The sequence below is a fragment of the Protopterus annectens genome, chromosome 11.part0 (genome assembly GCF_019279795.1).
Source record: "Protopterus annectens isolate FY-2018-M chromosome 11.part0, PAN1.0, whole genome shotgun sequence".
In the NCBI taxonomy this organism is placed as follows: Eukaryota; Metazoa; Chordata; order Ceratodontiformes; family Protopteridae; genus Protopterus; species Protopterus annectens.
In genome coordinates, this window is record NC_056745.1 from 1,444,654,207 (window position 1) to 1,444,675,177 (window position 20,971).

General features: G+C 39.6%; 1 protein-coding gene across 1 annotated transcript in view; it reads left to right on the plus strand.

Annotated features, from left to right (window-relative positions):
• CPED1 (cadherin like and PC-esterase domain containing 1) overlaps positions 1 to 20,971 on the plus strand; it is a 2,422,552-nt gene that overhangs the window by 871,676 nt on the left and 1,529,905 nt on the right. The window contains exon 13 of the mRNA XM_044087326.1: positions 5,173 to 5,240. Coding sequence (XP_043943261.1) covers positions 5,173 to 5,240 — 68 coding nt within the window. The remainder of the gene's footprint in view (positions 1 to 5,172; positions 5,241 to 20,971) is intronic.

Genomic DNA, 20,971 nt, shown 5'->3' on the forward strand with positions numbered 1-20,971 from the left:
TGAGGGAACATTTTCAATGGCAGGGTCAGGAATTCTCTGACTCCAGGAAAAGGCTTTGTACCTTCCTCAAGCTTCCCCAGCACAGGCCTTTAGCTATCCCACCTGTTATGGATGTCTTGGATGATGTTTTCTCTGACTCCAGTGCTAACCCTGATTCTCTTCCTCCGGCTCCTATCAAGCCGGACAGATATTATAGGGTCCCTGATACTCACAAGCACCTTTTTAAGGCCCACTCTGTGGATCTAGAAACTATTTCACAGGTCCCCAAGGGAGTGGCTGCCTCCTCTGCCAAAAACCCACTGCCAGCAGACAGGGAAGCAAGGTCCCTGGAGAGATGGGGTAAAAAAGTATATACTTCTACTACCCTGGCCATGAGGTCACTAAATTGCCTTTTTCACATGTTTCAGTACCAGGATTTTCTCCTGGATGACTTGCAGAAAAAGTTAGCTTCTCCTGAGCCTATTGATAAAAAGGCATTGCAGGATCATATACATAGCACTCAGCAGGTTAATAACCATTTTCTACAGTGTGGTTATGATGCACTGGAAGTTTCATGTAGGGCAACTATGACTGGGGCTGTGATACGTAGACATGCTTGGTTAAAGGATCAGTCTTTGCCTGACCATGTTAAAGTAAAGTTACTTGATGCACCTTTGGAAAAACAGAAGCTTTTTGGTGCTAATGCACAAGATGTATTGAAATCCATAGAGGAAAAAGCAAAGTCAGTACAGACAGTCAAGGATTTCCTTCAGGTTCAGCCTCCCAGATTCAGCAGAAACTGGCCCTCAAAGAATTGGTCATTCCCCGGCTCAGACAAGTTTCAAAGGGGAAAAAGCAGACGTGCCTGAGGAAGAGGACAATACCGAGGATCTCACAGGGGATGCCAATGGCAACCTCAAAATCAAAGAAGTGGTGCAGACAGTTCAGCTGCACCACAAGGACAATCGCAATGACTTGATTTTCATTCCACCTACAAAGGTTCAAAGAGAAGCACCCTTGGGCGGAAAATTATCCTTATTCTCACAAAACTGGCATATCTTAACTAAGGACAACTGGATTCTGGATTTGATAGACAAAGGTTACAGATTCCACTTCCATACATTACCAATAAGACAAGGCATGCCAAACCTGCCACATCATCAAAGGGCAGAGGCATTCTCTCAAGTTTCCAAGCTGTTAAGTATAAAAGCAATAGAAAGTGTTCCTCCTCAGGAGCAAGGCCAGGGATTTTATTCAAGACTGTTCCTTGTTCCAAGAAAAGAAAACAAATGGAGACCCATACTGGACTTGTCATCTCTAAACACTTTTCTCATAGTGCCAAAGTTCAAAATGCTGGCGTTGCAGCAACTCCTTCCCATGCTGGGCAAGGGGTCTTGGCTGGTCACTCTGGACCTCAAGGAGGCATACCTGCATGTCCCAATCAGACAAAGCTGCAGAAGATACCTCAGATTTCTTGCAGGGACAGAGCATTATCAATTCTCAGCATTGCCGTTTGGCTTATCTACTGCGCCCAGAGTGTTCACGAAATGCCTGGCATCAGTAGTGGCACACTGCAGACTGCAGGGGATTCAAATATACCCCTACTTGGACGACTGCCTCCTACAAGCAGACAACAAACAAACCTTAAAAGAAAATTTGGACTATGTCATGCATCTACTACAGGCCTTGGGATACACAGTCAACATTCAGAAGTCAAAGCTACTGCCATCCCAACAGATTACCTTCTTAGGAGCCAAACTGGACACAGAAAATCAAATGGCCTACCTCACAGAGGAAAAACAGCAGCATTTACCAGAGTACTTCAAAGGCCTAGCAAAGCTCTCCCAACTGACTGCAAGGAAAATCCTGCAGGCCCTGGGTTTCATGGCATCTTGCATCCTTCTGATACCTTTGGCAAGACTTCATATGAGAAAGCTGCAATGGTATTTAAAAAATGTATGGTCTCAACACAGCCAAGGCCTAGAGGACATAATCCCACTTATTCCATGTCTGAAAAAAGAATTTTTATGGTGGGCTCAAGCCAGCCAGCAAAACAAAGGTATGCCTTTCAACAGACCTCAAGCAGGCCAAATGATCATGACAGACGCCTCAGACCATGGATGGGGGGCGCACATGGAGGACAGATGCATTCAGGGGCAATGGACCCAAAAGGAAAGACATCTGCACATAAACCAAAAGGAAATGTTGGCAGTGATACATGCTATCAAGACTTTCGAAAAATCACTACAACAAGGACATTTACTGATAAGGACAGACAACACCACTGTCATGTGGTACATAAACAAGCAGGGAGGCACTCACTCTTATCCCCTCTGCAGACTAACAATGCTTCTCTGGGAAAAATCCCTGAGCCTGAAGATACATTTACAATCCCAGTTTGTACCAGGCAAGGACAATGTACTGGCGGACAACCTGAGCAGAAATTTCATGGATCCACATGAATGGATGTTACATCCTCACATTTTCTCTCAACTGACGAAGGCATGGGGGAGACCGGATGTAGACCTTTTCGCATCTCACTTAAATCATCACCTGAAAAGGTTCTGCACAAGGACTCACCCTCCTCTAGCCTGGAAGACGGATGCTCTCTCCTTCAGCTGGAATTCTCTAAAAATTTATGCATTTCCTCCTCTGCCTCTGCTGACCAAGGTGATACTGAAGATCAAAGCAGTACACCCAACAGGTATTTTGATAGCTCCAGACTGGCCAAGGCAACACTGGTACCCATTGCTATTGACCATAACTCGGACCAAACCATGGCCTCTGACTCTATGGCCCCTGCTCCTAACACAGCACAACTACAGGACTGTACATCAAGACCTGAAGTCATTACATCTGACAGCCTGGAGACTAACATGACTTCTCCACCTAACTCTCTATCAAAATCGATTCAAGAGATCTTGCTGGAAGCACGCAGACCCTCCACAAGAAAAGCATATTCAGCCAAATGGAAGAGATTCAGCATCTGGAATGCCAACAGGGGTCAGGACACAGCATTACTGAGTATACCTCAGATTTTAGAATACTTGGCAGAACTACTTCATACTGGACTTTCATACTCTTCAATAAAAATTCATGCCTCAGCAATTTCAGCAAAATACAACTGTGACCCTCCAGTATTTTCTCATCCCTTGCTAAGACAGTTTCTAAGGGGAATAAAGAATATCAAACCTTCCAGAAAACAGCCAGTACCTGTATGGGACCTCAATTATGTGTTGGAAAAATTAACTCTTCCTCCATTTGAGCCAGCAGCAAGTTCAGAAATGCAATTTCTTTCATGGAAGACGGCCTTCTTATTGGCAGTCACATCTGCAAGAAGAGTTTCGGAGATACAGGCACTCATGGCAGTGCCTCCCTTCCTCATTTTTCATCAAGACAGAGTTTCTCTAAGAACCAATCCTACATTCATGCCCAAAGTTATTTCCAGGGTGTCTCTAAATCAAGCTATTCACCTGCCTACATTCTTCCCCAATCCTCAAAATAGGGGGGAAAAGCTGCTGCATACTTTGGACATACACAGACAACTACGTTACTACTTGGACAGAACTAAGGCCACCAGAAAGACTGACCAACTGTTTGTAGCCTATGCTGCTGGAGTGCAAGGAAAAGCAATCTCCAAACAAACAATTTCAAAATGGATTGGACATTGCATCAGATTCTGCTATTCTTTCCATGGAAAAGGTGTGCCAGCCAACATCAGGCCACATTCCACCAGAGCTATGGCCACTTCCACAGCTTTCCTAAGAGGAGTGGCAACAAAGGACATTTTAGAGGCTGCTACATGGAGCTCCGTGTATACATTTACCAAGCACTACAACCTGCCCTTATATTCCAGATCCCGAGCAGGCTTTGCCTCGGCAGTCCTGCAAGGGATTTTAGCTACACCATCCTTATCTTAGTTCCATCCACCCCCAGCTTGGCTATGGTATTCAACCCATATGTTATGACTGCAGTTACATTCCTGAAGGACATAGTACAGTTTTGTACCTACCATAAATGTAGATGTCCGATAGATATGCAACTGCAGTCGGATTTTCCCTCCCACCTACCCCTCTGTATCCTTCTCTTTGGGTCCCTACCCCTTTTCCCATTAGCTGGGGGTATTCCTGTGGTATATCTGTTTATTACTGTTGTGCATGTTTGGGATTATTTTTATCCATTTACCAAATTTAGCCTTCCTAGGAGGGCACCTGGCATCTGGGGCAAGAAACACTGAAGAAGTTGGCATCGGCCGATGCCTTTATACTCCAGCCATGGTGACGTCAGAGAGGAGGCGACACCAGCTGACGCCGGACCCAGACTTTGGCATTCGGCCGACCGAGGGCTGCCTGAGGCAGGACAACCCATATGTTATGACTGCAGTTGCATATCTATCGGACATCTACATTTATGGTAGGTACAAAACTGTACTATCTGAGTGTTGCCATTGAGATTCTTGACATAGCTATAGAATGCTTTGTGGTTGCCTTTAGAATCAGTGGTGATTTTGTTTTTGTAACTATCTTTGGAGGATTTTATGAGGGATCTTAGCATCTTACTGAGGCTGACTGCGGAGTTCCTCCAATCATGGGATTTTACTCTTTTTTTGCAACAGTTTCTTTCTTCTGTTCTAGAGTTTGTGTTCTGTTTCAAAACACATTTTGCAGAAGGGTTATTCTACAAGACCACAATTCCCTGCATAAACAAAATCTTTGCTTTCTGCCTGAAACAATCTTTGCTCTAATATCCAATGGCCTAATTTTCCAAAGGCTGCTGTACATTTGCATGTTATGGAATGCCCTGAGGCACCTGAAAGCTTTTGTCATGTTCTTCTGTTCAAGTAACTCTTACTGTACTAAAAGGACTGCCGCATCCTCACAGAATGCGTGATAGATATTTAGCAAGGATATTGAGAAGTGCTTGTAAGAAAACAAAAAAGGAAATTAGTCAAAAGTAAAGCTGATATAATAAAAATGATACTGTGTTTTTAGGAAAATGAGGATTTAGTTAGAGATGAAGAGAGGTCTGCAGTATTACAGTGAAAAAAGAAAAATGACAAACTATATTTTACAAATATTTCCAGGACGCTCTACATTGTATATAATATTTATGTTAAGTACACACTTATTATTTTATCCTAGTAAACTAATATAAATGAATACATTTATATGATTTATTTTATTGTACTGATAGGTGGAATATAACACAAGAAGGTCATAAAGGCAGAGCAAGCTCTTTAAGAAATTCTGAAAGAAATACAGGTAAGGTATTTTTGTCTTACAGACATCAGAAGTAATTTATTGGCTCACTATTTTTGTATACATGTGTAAATTGTACTTATAATAGGAGTGCACACATTTTCTGCACATAACTATGCATTTACATTAACAGGCTATCATTACTGGAAAAAGTTCACAGAGTGAAATTAGTTTGAAGCCTTAGATATATTCCAAGCTTGCTATTCCCAGATGGCATTTCCATTTTTCATATATATATCTAATTTGGATTTTTACAATTTCCATAAAAAGCAATTTATTCCAGGAGACAGTGTCTGAATGAGTGACTAAGTTATTTATATTCCTCCTGTTAAGGTTATTAGATCAAACAAGAATAAATGAAACAGGTGTGTGTGTGTGTGTGTGTGTGTGTGTGTGTGTGTGTGTGTGTGTGTGTGTGTGTGTGTGTGTGTGTGCGCGTGTGTGTATGTGTGTGTGTGTGTATGTGTGTGTGCGTGTGTGTGTGTGTGCGTGTGTGTATGTGTGTGTGTGTATGTGTGTGTGTGCGTGTGTGTGTGTGTGTGTGTGTGTGTGTGTGTGTGTGTGTGTGTGGTTGCGTGCATGTGTGCGTGCGTACATGGGTGTGTGTGTGCGTGTACGTGCATGTGCGTGTGTGTGTCTGTGTGTGCATGCATGTGTGTGTGTGCGTGTGCATGCGTGTGTGCATGCGTATGTGCATGTGTGTGTGTGTGTGTGTGTGTGTGTGTGTGTGTGTGTGTGTGTGTGTGTGTGTGTGTATAGCATTAAATTATTAGCTAACTATCCTCTCTAACTTATTTAACAGATAAAACTCTCATGGAGGACTAACTACCTCTCTGCTTCTGTATATTCCTTTTATTTATTTATTAACTATTTGCATTAATGTTTTCTTAGAATGGGATCTAGCAGAGTTTGATCTGATCTCAGTTCTAGAAACAGGATTTCGAACTATATAAAGTGAGATTACGGAGATGGCATTGGTGCATAGTGATAACTGTGACTGAAGTGCAGTGTTAATGCTGAGCCATAAATTGGTATTGGGAAAGATGGTGTTAAACTAAGTTGCCACAAATAGAAAAAGTTTTAGTATATTCCTTTAATGGCAGTCATGGTAAGTGCCAGCTTGCCAAGAACCAGTCATTGGTCTCCCATGCAACTTTGAGAGCTCACCAAAGTCTTGATTATACTAACTTCTCAATTAATTGTACTTGCCAATACAGTGGTCATCTGAGCTGTAAACTGTTTATATAGGGGAACAAGCCCTTAACATCCCCCATATGGTGGACTGCATCCCCACTCCCTCTGTTACGTCTCTGAGATTGCACAATCACAGAAAAATGGAAACAGTATGAACTCTCCATGTAGGACTCCATTCCTTTGCATCTGGTGGCATGATATTCATGCTTATATAACATTAGATAAATGGGACTCTCAACAAGAGGACAAAGTGAATTCATTTTTTATTGATTAATCTTTTGTACGATGGACAAATCTTATAATTTATGAAAGATTCTGAACTGTCAACTTTTTGAAGCAAGAATGGTAATGTGAACTGAGAAGAGACCACTCAAAAATGTCAAATTATTTTGTTTAATAGTGTTTTATTAATTTTTAAATTGATAGACTGACTTCTTTTCCAGAATTAGTTTCTCTGTCTCCTGCTTAACTTCTGGCATACACTCAGCTCAGACTCACCCACCATTATGAACATGATAAAATGGATATTGCAACGTTACTTATATTATGAATATTTTAGTAACTAAAAATGTACATTTCATTACTGAGGTAACCAATGAATTATCATCACTCTACCAATCGAACAGGTAAGTAGGTGATAAAGAAAAGAGGCCATATAACAGGAGAGATAATGAAATACATTTTTACAGAAACATTGTTAGGTGCATTTGTACTTAGAAAAAAAAGTGTACTACAGGCATGTAAAATAATATATGAGAAAAACACAGCTAAAATAAAACAATTAAAAATCATGTCTAAAGACATAAATGTTTCTCTTTTCACAAAAAAAGTGTTTGTTTGCATCTTTATGCATGCAAACACTTTTCTGTCTAAAAAGAAAATGCCATTTTGTAGCCTTTAGATAATTACAGAGTTTTAAAGCTATCTTCTAAAAGATCTGTGTTTATGGCATTAATATTAATGATCGGACAGGAGGCATTTACATCATTCTGGGTTCCAGCACTAACTATGCTGGATTATTTTAGGTAAGTAATTGTGTATTAGTTATATAATTACCAAACTGTTTAAATGACAGTTTGCCAAAAAATTAATAATTTTTCCCAGATAACAGTAATACCATATTGAGCAGAATTCAATTCTAATCCCTAAACCTACAGACCACCCTAGAAGACCTTTGTAAAACCCAGTCCTCACCTGAATAGACCACCTTAATACAGGTACAGAAACATGGATATGCAATTTTGAAATGTCTCCATAACTAGTTTGGTAGATATGGACACCCCGAGACAAGGTAGCAATTGTCTCATGTTCACAGACAACCTTATAATCCTTAAAAGAAACCAGGACAGTATGCACAAGATGTACACACATGATTTCCATAGAGGCAAAAATCTCACATACAAATAAGATTTTCAAGAACACACACACTACATCCACCACACATAAAACATCTTATGCTGAGGCACTAAAGAGCAGTCACCTCAAACCTCAAAGACCTCCTAAATCTGCAAATGGCAATTGCTATCCTCAGCAATTTCTAAACGATAGACCAAAAGCAACACTAAACACCACATATAAGCCTTCACTCAATGGCCCCCGGAAAACGAAGCTCATAAGGCAAGCAAACAATTTACCCAGGACTCTTGTCATAGGGGCATCCATTGTAATACACATAGATGCCCCACTCATCAGACTGGACAAGGAGAAGATTATAGTCACGTGCTTATCTGGATCTAGGATCCACAAAGTTACACATACACTCAAGTTCTATCATAGTCCTTTTGGGCATAAATGACCTGAGATGTACCTCTGTGAACTATATGAAGAGAGGCATTATGATTGTCTATGAATATATCTCAGACCTTGCATTTAGTAGCATTTTACCTCCCCCAAGTACGATGCCACAGTATGAATAAAAAGTGATTGATCCTAACAACTGGTTTAGTTTCTGATGACAGTATCTGTCAGGCTGGGGGAACATGATCAGCAGATCATGTTACCTTACCAAAAATTGCCTGCACTTGTCTTCCTGGGCTTCTGAATTATGGCTAAAACTTTATCCACTCCCCCCTGAGCCTTCGTTATGCAATGCCAAAGTGACAAACTTACTGGCATTGCAAGTAACACCCAAAGGAACCTAAAGTTGTTCTGCTCAGTGCTAGGAGCCTTAACAAGAAACTCCGCACCCTACAAGGTCTCCTCACTCTGGAGAATATAGACATATGAGCTGTTACCGAGACATGGCTTAACATTGCAGAAAGTACTGTGTCAGTGCAAGACTACAGTGTCTTCCAAACATTTAGATCATCAGCCACGCAGACAGGGAAAAAGGTTGATGTTTCTCAATCTATATTAGCAACAAGTATATCTCAATTTTGGTTAAAGAGGATGATATCTTGGAGTTGATCCACATGTAAGTCACCTTATCATCCACATTTAGATCACATTAGATAGAGTCTGTTACCATATCTTAGTAAGTTGTAGGTCATTATATGTGTCTCAACAATCACACAACTCTTATCTAGACCTGCTGGAGGCACTCTCCATCCAATCAAACACTATTCTTGACAGACTTTAATGACTGCTCTATAGACTGGGAAACGTATTCCTTATACTCACAGGCACAATAATTCCTGGACTTTATTAACACAAATATCCTTAAACAGATAGTGCAGGTTCAAAGATACTGGACCTAGTTCTTACCAATATGTGAAAGTGCTGAACCCACCCCCCATCATGTCCTTGGATCACAAAGCTGTCTCATAGGAAATAAAATTCAACTTGAAAAGCCTAACAAGACCTGTTAAGAACTATTCTAAAGTAAACTTCATCCTATTAGTCACAGTTTGTCAAATTTCCATGCCCCACCTAAACCAAGAGTCCACAACAGTCTGTGTAGTATTATTCACAGAAACACTACAATAACATGTAAATTATAAGTTCATACAAGATTACTAGGCTAATGGATCAAGGGACCTTACAAGTTTAGCCCATATAACCCGATTTTACCCAATATATGGCCCCAAGGGATGGCATGGATTTGTGTTTGTGCATGGTGTATTTTACAAATTTCCCCTGTCTATATGGCACATGGGCATTACCGCAGGTGTGGAATTGTGATTCTCCATCCATTGATGCAAACTGCATTTGAAGAGGGTCAGTGAAGGGCTGTGCTTAATGTGAATAGGAAGCCTGTTCTAAAGAAATGGCAATCTCTTAGACCCAAATCTGCCTCTCTAGCATGTTTTGTTTCAATTGCTGACTAAGTTTAGATCCCCAGATCGGATGACTCTCATGCTGTTTGACTTGCGGATGTGTAGCAGCTCCATCAGGGCTGGATTTATGAGTGTCTTGTAGGTCAGGCACAGGTTACCTCTTAATAGTCGCTATGAGATTGAGTAAAGGGTAAGACTTTCAGTCTATCTTATAGTTCATGCAGTTTACACCCTGTAGTTTCTTTGTGAGAAATGTCTGAGGTCATTTCAGCTGCTGTAATTACCTAGTCAAGTACATGCCAATGACACACTGTACTTGATTATTGGTCTAATGAGGGATGAGTACAGCGGGACAATAATTTCCTTGGATCTGGATGCCATACCTTTACTTATAAGTTGTGCCATATAAAAGGATGCCTCACCACTATGGACACACACGGTCAAAGTTCAGGCTACTATCTGCCTGAGAACCTAGATCTCTTACATCTGAGTCTACTCTTAGGGTGTGCTATTGATGTTGTAATGTGCAGGGGTATTTTTTTTGCATTTAGTTTTAGGCCATGGCTTTGGCACCAATCATTTGTTTGATCTACTTAACACCGAATCTGTGATAAGAGACCTTGGGACCCAGGTGGAGAGTAGTTTCTCCTTTGATAGTCAGATCGCCACAGTAGTCAGAAAGTCCTTCTACTTGGTACACCTCATCATAAAAGGGTTCTCATCCAGAAAAAAAGAGGTCATTGTTCCCCTCTACTCAACACTCATTAGACCCGTTATAGAGTACAACGCCCCTTTTGGAATGTACCTCACAAGACATCTGCAGCAGCTGGAAAGGCCACAGAAGTACTTCACAAAGAGGATTACTGGCCTCAAACAAATGCCCTACACTGACCATCTCAAAAAACTCCAGCTTTACTCCGTAGCATATTGCCTACTCCGAGGTGATCTTTGCTTAACATATAAAGCTATGTCAAACCCAGAGCTGTTGGACATGCTCCACGTAAAGTAATCTCAATTCCTCTGAGCTACACGCTCTAGGGACCTAAACCTTGTCACCACACTAAACAGGACATGCTGGAGGGATAGATTCCTGTCCCAGAAACTTCCCATACTCTGGAACAGGCTACCCATCTATGTCAAGCAAAGTTCTTCATTAGCACTCTTCAAGAAAAATCTTGATAAGTGGATGGGAAATAGGAAATACACCCTGGGATCACTTCTGTGTCTCTGCTCGACAGTGGCACAGGAAAATAACTTTCTTGGGTGGTGTAAGCCAGGGAACCTTGTTGGCTAGGCTTATGTAGGCCCTTGGACAGATAGCCTAGTACCTACCTATGAATCTATGAATCTAGACCCTCCTGAAGGATAGGTACATCAATGGTGGATTCAGTGATTGTCCCCAGCTTGCAGTCATCAGCAAACTTTGTCATCCAGAAGCCTTACACATTAGCCTTGATGTCAGCAAAGTATATTCTGAACAGGAGTGGTTCCAGCACTGAGCCCTATGGCACACCACTAGTAACTGACCTCTTGCTGGATCTAAATTCACCCACTTTAAGCACATATGCCCTGTCCATGAGCCAGTTGGCTATCCATCTGGTGATGTAGGGATTTATGGCCAGTTCTGTGAGTTTATTTATAATACCTGAGTGGGGAATTGTGTCAAATGCCTTGGCTAGGTCAAGGTAGGCAGTATGTACTGTTTCACCATCATCCATGCCCTTAGTGACTTTCGCAAAGATATCCACCAGATTCAGTAGACATTACCTCCCATTGACAAAGCCAAATTGGGTCTGGTCCAGTATTTGGAGGTTTCCTAGGTCATTATTTATCAGGTCCCTGATTATTCTTTCCATGGCCTTACATATAAGACCAGTCACACTTATGGGTCTGTAATCTTCTGGGTCAGTAGATGGTCCCCCTTTACACAGATGGCTAACTGTTGCTGTCCTGCACTCTATCAGCCAGTCTAGATTCTAATGTGCCTGATAAGTCATGATTTAAACTGTTTAAGAGGCAACCTGGTATATCATCAGACCCCACTGAAGCCTTGTTTTTAGCTTTAGACAGCGACCTCACTGAAGCCATGTTTTTAGCTTTAGAGACTGAAGTGGTAACCTGTTTTTGGTGATAATTGTTAGTGGAGTGATGGAGGGTATTTCTTGGCCGAGAACTGCGGATGATGGGGAGGGGGGTGAAAATTTGGTCTGAATTTGTCAACCAGCAGATTTGCTATATCTTCTGTCTGAGTATAGTTGATGCCATCTACAATTAATTCAGCATTTTGTTGGGTGTTACCCTTATGATTGCAGACATAACTGAAATTTGCCTTATGGTTATCCTGAGCTTTAGAGGCTAGTTTAACTACCAAGTCTGCTTTCAGAGACTTGATTAGTTCACTGATTCACTTGTTTAGACTAATGAGGGACTTATTCCTGTGTTGTGCACATTCCCCCTTTTCAACAGGATTTCTTTTGTTTTACAACCTATTAATAACTTATTAATACCAGGGGTCCCTGAGGGTGACTTGTGTTTGAGGTTTGATCTGGGTTTATTTTGTTCTAGTACTGCCATTTCATGCACTTGTTTATATTGTCATACAGGGCTTCTGTGTACACCTCTGCATAGGTTTCTGTGTTTTCTGTATTTGAGGGAGCTTGAAAACTTGTTATGCCGTCCTTAATAGGCAGTAATTTACCTTAGAGAAGTTCTCAGTGTTTTTGCGGTTATGTGGGGGGGGGGGGGTTAGTTTTACCTTTACTTTAAGGGAGACCACTATTTTGATATGATCTTACCAGAGAGGACATCACAAGATGGGGGTGCAGCACTCTTCCATATTTGTGAGCACCAGATCTAAGATCTAGTTTATTTGCTCTCCTAGGGGGAGTGCAGACTAGCTGCTTCAGGACATTTGCGTTTACAAAGTCAAGAAATCTTTGGACCTGGTTGTTAGTGGTCATGTATGCTTCACAATTAATGGAGGGTGAGTTAAAATCACACATGAGTATGGTATTGGGTTGTATGGTGAGTCATGATGTATGGGTTTCCTAGTTCATGGTGGGGGACCTATAGCTAGCAAGAATATGATAATGGATTTTTCCCATGGTTAATTGAACATGGAGTAGCTCAAGCATGTCATATTGTTTGGCCATCCTTGAGGTTTGCTTATCCTTTATGTAGATAGATACACCTCCAACTTTTGCTCTTTCATGTTCAGTGGGGTGACTGGAATGTATGAAAGGCATTATAGCCATGCATGCTGGAGTGTTTTCCATGGCTTTGAACCATGTTTTGTTAACTGCACAGACATCAGCATTCTCTAGGGTGAGTGAGCTTCCAGGGAGTGCAGTTTCTTGTTGAGGCTTTTAGCATTGAGCAGTAATACCTTAAACTTGTTCCGACTAGCTTTTGTTATGTTGGAAGGTTTGTCTGTTTTGAATTGTTTAAAATAGGCACTATAGAGCTGGATAATGTTTTAGCCATTATCCAAACACCTAGATGTGACAGACACAGTCTGTCTCAGGCAAAGCAGTGTGGTATGTCAACCATGTCCCCCTAGCCTGGTAAGTATTAGACCCCTTTGGAATGACACCAGTAGCTAATCTGATTGTTAAAGTCGATCATTTTCTGCTGGTACTGTGGCATCATGCTTGGTGATGGTAAAACACTGCTCAATGGTAGGCTCATACCTGCCTATGGCACATATTCTGAATGCTCAGGCATGTCTTTTCTTTATATAGTCCAAGGAGGTACACCTGAGGTCATTCATGCCCAAAGTGGTCTATGACTGAGTTATACTGGTACTTAGAGGTAATTGACCTGAGTGCTTGCATGATCTGGTGAATCCTGGCCCATGACAGGCAACTAACTGTAACCTTCCCCTTACCCAGCCTGGTAAGAGGGCCATCAGTGTGTCTCACAATGGAGTCTCCTATGATCAAAATATTGGGCCATGGAGTGTTTCTCCTTATGAGCTTGGCAGCTGAGGCAAAATGAGATGTGGCTTTATAAGTTATGATGGGAATTGTCTTGTTTGTGTACGTGTGGAGATTCTGTGGACTGCATCTGAGAGGCCTTTGCGGTTTGGATAATTTAAAGGTCAGCACATCAGCATATGTGGATTATTTTGTGTGTGGCCCTTTGCAGATGTGGTGAGTGATGAGTGTGAGTCACTGACAACCAGTCTGTTGCTTTTTGTGCCTGTATGTGAGATTCTAGCCTCCACTGTCAATGTGTAACTACATTTCTCACATACGGTATTTGTCTGTTCGACATTTAAATGGTTATCAGTGTACATAAGGCAATTGTTACATTGCCTCAGGATACCCATGTCCACCAAGCTGAATGCAGAAGTAGCAGGAAAGTGCCTGTCCGTCATTGCAGGTCCTAATGCGTACTTGAAAGGAAAGGACAGGAGCATATTTGTAAATGGATGAGTGAAGTGTGCTTATGTGGAGTAATCTGCAGCTGAACTAACCAGTAATGCTGCCCAGTCTCAAATCAGATGCTTGTTGTGCAGATGCAGGAAACTAGCACAATAAACATTCGTAGTATAATGAAAATAATAATAATAATGAAAATGAGCAATGTTTCCAGACGTTTGCATTGGCACAGCTCTGTGCAAATGTGCCTAATTTATGCCAGCACTGGAAACACAGAAAACTGACTACTGAACCCTTTGACCAATAAAACAACTTTAATTAGAGCCCTTTTGTGTGCTTCCTGACTCAGATAGACCAGGTAAACACCTACTCTCCCTAGATGAATAATCCCAGTACTCCTAATGTAAAAGCACAGTTAAAAAAGAGTGCTTGGAGTGAAATGCTACCAAAACAAACTTAAAGATACAGATGCAGCAGTGTACTTTAAATATCTTATAAAAGTGTAATTATTCAATAAAAGTACTTTGCTTTGTAGAAATGAGCTAAGAGCCACTCAACTATGCAGAACTTATAAATTCACTAAAAACAAGTTAAGTTGAGCAGTAAGCCCTCTAGCCAATAAAACAACTAAAGGAAGGAATCTCTAGAATGTTTCCCCAACCTATACAGATCAGGTTACCACCCACTGCCACTATATATAAAATCCACTATTCTTTTGATGTAACAACACAGAAAAGTGCTTGCTATACTATAAAAATACACTACTTTATTCAACAGCTAGCTAGATAATTAATTTAGAGCAGGTAAATCAGAAAGGCAAATAAATAATTCACGGTATAAACAGCAGTGTAGAAAAGGAAAGAGCTTATAAAGCTCAGTTTACAGTAAGGGTGGGCAGCTTAAAATCATCAAGTTTAAAAAGTAGATCAAGAAATGGAAGGGTGAGTAGGGAAAAATAACTGGCAGGGAGTCACCAACATTACTTGTAGTTTTTGCAGGTCTTATGTCTTATCAGAAAAGACAAAGAACCAGAAATTCTCCGTGTTTGAGTATCACTCAAGAAACAAAGTAACTGATGAAAAATGCCTGCACAAAGGCTGCTGTACCTAACCAAAGTAAGTCCAAAACAAATCTGAAAAACAAATCGCACTGGTGGAATCCTAATCTTAAGAGGGTATACAACAAAAGGAAAAAGTCATGGCAAAAGTCAGAAAGATAAACTTTCATAATAAAAAGAGCTCTCTAATTAAAATAAACAGGAAACTAAGAGCACTAATTAAATCCAACAAGGCCAATTACGAGATCAAGATAACTTCTCATGTTAAAGACAACCACAAGGCCTTCTACAGCTGTATCCAAAACCTCAAAGCGAACACACAACAGTGTGCAGAACTGGTAGCAAATGGTACCACTTTCACTCAGCAGTGACATAGTGAACCTGCTGTCTGACAAATTCAGCTCAAACTTCACCCACTCAATTCCCCCATGCCATCCCTTGTGAAATCCCTGCAGGTCATAGCAGTACACTGTAAGGTTAAAAACACAGCCTCAGTTGGGCCTGACAACACCCCAGGTTGCCTCCTAAATAGCCTGAAACATGACCTATCAGGACGACTTGACTTACTTTTCAAATACAGCCTTGAAGCTGACTACATACCAAGCAAATGGAAGACAGCAGCAGGTATCCCCTTTCACAAGGATAGACCATCAACCAACCCCAGAAACCACAGACCCATTAGTCTGACTTATCTAATATTTAAAGCCATGGAATGAATTATCATGGAAATGATCAAGAAAGACATTGGAAACCACAGACACAGAACCCACCCAAGTTTAGTTTTGTCAAAGGAAGGCCTTGCCCACTTAACCTGGTAGAATTCTTTGAAAAAGTAACCAAGGCAGTGGATGAAAAGAGAATGGTGCTTACTGTCTACCTAGACCTGGCTAAGGTGTTCAGTACAATACCCCACTTGGGTATTGTGGACAAACTCACAGAATTAGGCATAGATCCTTAGATAAGTCACTGTATTGCCAACTGGCTCATAATTAGGATCCAAGAAGTTAGTAGTAGGGAGACCACTTCCACCAAGAGGAAGGTACCAGTGGAATACCACAGGGCTCTATGCTGGGCCACTCCTGTTTGCCGTCTACTTTTTGGAGATCAAGGCTAATGCCAAGGGCCTGTGGCTTATCAAGTTCACAGATGAGTACAAATTGGGAGTGTCATATATTCCCCCATGACACTAACATCCTGAAAGTGGGTCTGATGCAGACAGATGGCTGGTGACAAAGTCATGGATTAAACTCAGTGCAAAGAAGTGCATTATAGTACTGTTTGGGAAATCATTCATGCAGGCAAATTATCCCATTGACAAGACACCCTTAAGAGTTGATCCAGTAGTTAGAGATCTGTGAACATATGTTAACAGTATTCTGGCCTTTGACCAACATGTGGCCAAGGTAGTAAAAAATAATTCTATTCTACCCATCTTATAAGTAAAGGTATGGCAACCAGGTACAAGGAAGTTATAATACCACTCTACTCAGATCTTGTATGACTAACCTTTGAGTACGATGTCCCCTTTGGCATGTACCTAACTATGTATATGTAACAGCTGGAATACCCACAGAGGTTCTTCACCAAGAGAACCCAGAGTATTAACACATTGCCCTATGAATATCAGCTTAGAGCTCTGTTTGTATAATCAGTCTCCTAGAGGTTGTTGATAGGTGGTCTGTGCTTGGCATATAAGGCATCCTTAGGTCCAGGTCTGATAGCGCCTTTGCACATCGTGGATTATTTGAATATGACAACTAGTTTTTTGAGATTCACCTATAGTTATGGGAAGGACTGCATTAATTATTTGGATACTAAAATTTCCCATTCAAATCAAGGTTTTATGGCAACTATATGTAGGAAGCCAATGTTTAGTAACTCGTATCTACATTTTAAAAGTAATCACCCTTTGAAACAAAAGAAGATTGTGATTAAAGGACAAATCATTAGGATAGCTAAAATGGCATTACATAAGGATGATTTAGGAAGTGAGATGAGCAAAGTAGCAAAATTGTTCATAGCAAGGGGCTATCCAATTAGTCTAGTAAATGAATTGAAAAGCTATGTGATGAATGAATGTGGTAAAAAATATAAACCATTTCTTGGGGTGGAACTGGAAATTTAAAATCAGACCAACAAGAGCGAGGGTGAAAGATATGAAAGAGCTTTAGTGACTGAATATATTCTACAGACAGAAGAAATAAAAAAATACTGTAAAAAGGAATTGGAGTATATTAAAAACTAACTAGGCTACTTTGGATACCCTTTGATCAGAACCAAATGTTGTTCATAAGACAGGTAGGAATTTAAAACCTAGTTTCAAAGGTAAAGTTGATTATTTATATTCTGTGAAAAAAAATGGAACAACAAACTGTGGTGCATGCCCACAATGTTGCTTCATCAATGAAGAGAAATATAGGATTTTGGATAATTATTTAAAAAAACAAAGTAATGTTTTTGAGCGGTATCTGTGATACTAGTAATGTAGTTTATTTAGCTTTGTGCTCTGGTTGCACCGTATTTTATGTGGGCAAAACAGAGTGCAAGCTAAGAAAAAGGATGTATGAGCACCAATGCAATATTAGGAGATGCAATGAGAACAGAGCACTATATAAACATACGATAAAGTGTCCCTATTATCGGAATTTTAAATTTGCCATTTTGGAAAAAGTAACTGAGAACCCTAGGGGAGGTGATATGAGGACTTTATTAGAAGCAAAGGAAGTCAAGTGGCAAATAAAACTTAATGCTAGCCAGTACCCAGGTATTAATGAAGCCATTATTATTCATCCCTTATTGGCAATAAAAGCTAATATGGGTTAATGAGTTTTGGTGGGTAGTGATGACAGCCCCATTTCTAGGATTTGTTGTATATATTATGTGGTCTTACAGAGCATTTAATATATTGCATATTTGTTTAGGTTTTAAATTTTAGACATAATGTTTATAGTAAGGTTTTTTTTTTAATTTTTGCATTACAACAACAAATATATTAGGAATAAATAAGGTTGTGTTTTTAAAAAAAAATAAAACAAGCAAATGTATTAAGTCAAGAGGTTGTGTATAATAGTTTGGAAAAGTTTACCATCTTGAACCATGAAGGTTTAAAATGTTTTAAAGTGAGCTGGATGATGTCGTTAATTTAATTATATAAAACACATGTGGAATGAGCAGGTATTTAGATTCTGAGGAAGTCCAGTTACTTGGACGAAAGCACTTAATCGGTTATTTGTTTTTCTGTCATTTGTACATTTAGAATAAAAGTTTTAGCCTTTTTGGACTATTGGTTTTATGCACTGTGAGGGGCCTTTGTGGTTGCAATGTTATTGTGTGGATTTATCGTATTAATGGTTGTTCATAGCATACCAAACTGTGTATGGTGCTGAATAATAATTAGTAGTCCGACAAACCCATACTCACTACACCAAGAGTTACCAAGTCTGTCATTCACCACAGCACCCACACTGTACCAGCAAGCCTTCTTTGATTTTTTTTCAACTACAAGTATCTTAAATCTAAATACATTACAATACAAAATCTAATAGAACTACATGTGCATTACAGTCCTCTCCCAATATCAAAAACTAAAGTACAAATGCATTTGGCTACATACTTTTCTTCATAAAATTTCCACACATAAAATCAGTGGAGACATTGACGCAAACCCTGGCCCCACACAACAGCTAATAAACCTACACTAACAGTGCAGTATTAAACGAACCATTCTCTTTCCCTCCCCCATTCCCCAATTTCAGCCTTCCCTTCTTAAATATCAATCTTAGAAGCATATTCAATAAAATCCAACACATACATGCTTGTATTACCACATATTCCCCAGATGTAATAGCTGCAGAAACATGGCTGAAAAAAAGACATAAATGACAATAAAATTACCCCACCTGGTTTAAATATAATTAGTCTTGACAGGGAAAATAAGCAGGCAGGTGGAACACTAATCATTTAAATGAATTCCCTAAACATAACTGTATATGCACAGGAGAAACCACAGTTTGTTAATGCAGAACTATTTCTATCACATCTCACAATCAATACTAGGAAAATGCTTTGTTTAGCAGCTCTATATATCCCAGCAGGTAAAATAATTACCACTGTGGAAAATATCCTATACTGGATATCCCACCATATGTAACATAAAACAATAATACTACTAAATATAGACTGGCAGCTTATTAATAGTAACACCCCTTCTGATTCCTTAAATCTATACAGCTTTACACAATTAATTACATCAGTTACTAGAGCCCAAAGAGCACTGGTAGGCAATAATCTTAGACTGGAGTTTTACTAAAAGACCCAACAAGATTAGGTCAGCTGCTAGCCTTCCAGACAGCCTAAATGACCATCAACCTATTTATGTGCTCAGAAGAAACGACATCCAAGATAAATATATAATTTACAACCAAGTTTGCAACTCAAAAAACTTTGACAAATGTACATTTATCAAATCCTTAAGAGAATATAACTGGAAATTATTAAAATAATGTTGTTAGATTCTGCTATCTCATAATTCAATGAGGTATTCCTAATAATTCTCAATAATCTTGCCCCAGTGTATACTAAAAGGGTCAAATCCATTCATGGTTAAAAAAAAAAATAAAAAATAAAAAAACTAAAATATTAATGTTACAGATAAATCCTGGAAAGAGTGGTTCAGAAATAGAACACAAAGTAAGCAACTAAGGAATAAGACAAAAAATACCAAATGAAACATGACAAGCAAACATATTGTAACATCCTTCAAAATAAACATTGAAGCAACCCAAAACTCTTCTGGACATCCATAACCAAACTTTTTTATCCAGGTCAAATTCCACCCCCACCCCTACATCCAACAATAACAGTGATTCAATTCCCACACAGTTTAACAACTATTTTAAGCAGACTATATTGTCCCTCATGAACATTAATACTTCCAGTACCCTCTCCTTACTACCATCCTCTTCTAAATAATCTCAGCTATTTGACTTCAACCCAGTACCTACCTTCACCATTAAAAACTGCTACACAAGCTAAGCCCAACCATGCTAACTGCTGATCAACTACCCTCAAAAATGGCGGCAATTGCTATTCCAGTCTCTATATTGACAAATAGATCTGTATCCAAAAATATGTAACTTCCATCTGGAAAAATCCATTATTATACGTTTACACAAAGGTGGCACATCTGCAGAGTTTAATAACTACAGGGCATTAAAGTTCTGTCCCCCTATCTATGATCAACAGCTGTTTTATCAGTACAATTTGATTGACAGAACAGCTGACTGACTGTCATGAGAGAGCAGAACATTACCAGGTTGGCGGAACATTCTCTTTACCCTGTATTGCTTGATCTCAGAGTTGGAATATATAATATGTAATATATAATATATAATGTACATATAATATATAATATGTATAATGCATAATATATAATATATATTTAGCAGGGTGTTATAGGGGTGTAGAAGGGGCTTGCCCCCAGCAAAAATTGATAATTTAGAGTTTCATGCTCCAAGGTTATTTTTACAGTCTTGTTGACTCTTGCCTGTGTTATGGACATCAACATCTGGCTGTTTATTTATTTATTTATATTTTGCCTGTGTTATGAACGCCAACATCTGGCTATTTATTTATTTATTGTCTGTGTTATGGATGTCAATATCTGGCTGTTTATTTATTTTTTTTATCTGTGTTATGGACGTCAGTATCTGGCTGTTTATTTTTTTGTCTGTGTTATGGATGTCAATATCTGGCTGTTTATTTATTTATTTTTGTCTGTGTTATGGACGTCAGTATCTGGCTGTTTATTTATTTTTTTGTCTATGTTATGGAAGTCAATATATGGCTGTTTATTTCTTTTTTTCTTTTTGTCTGTGTTATGGACAC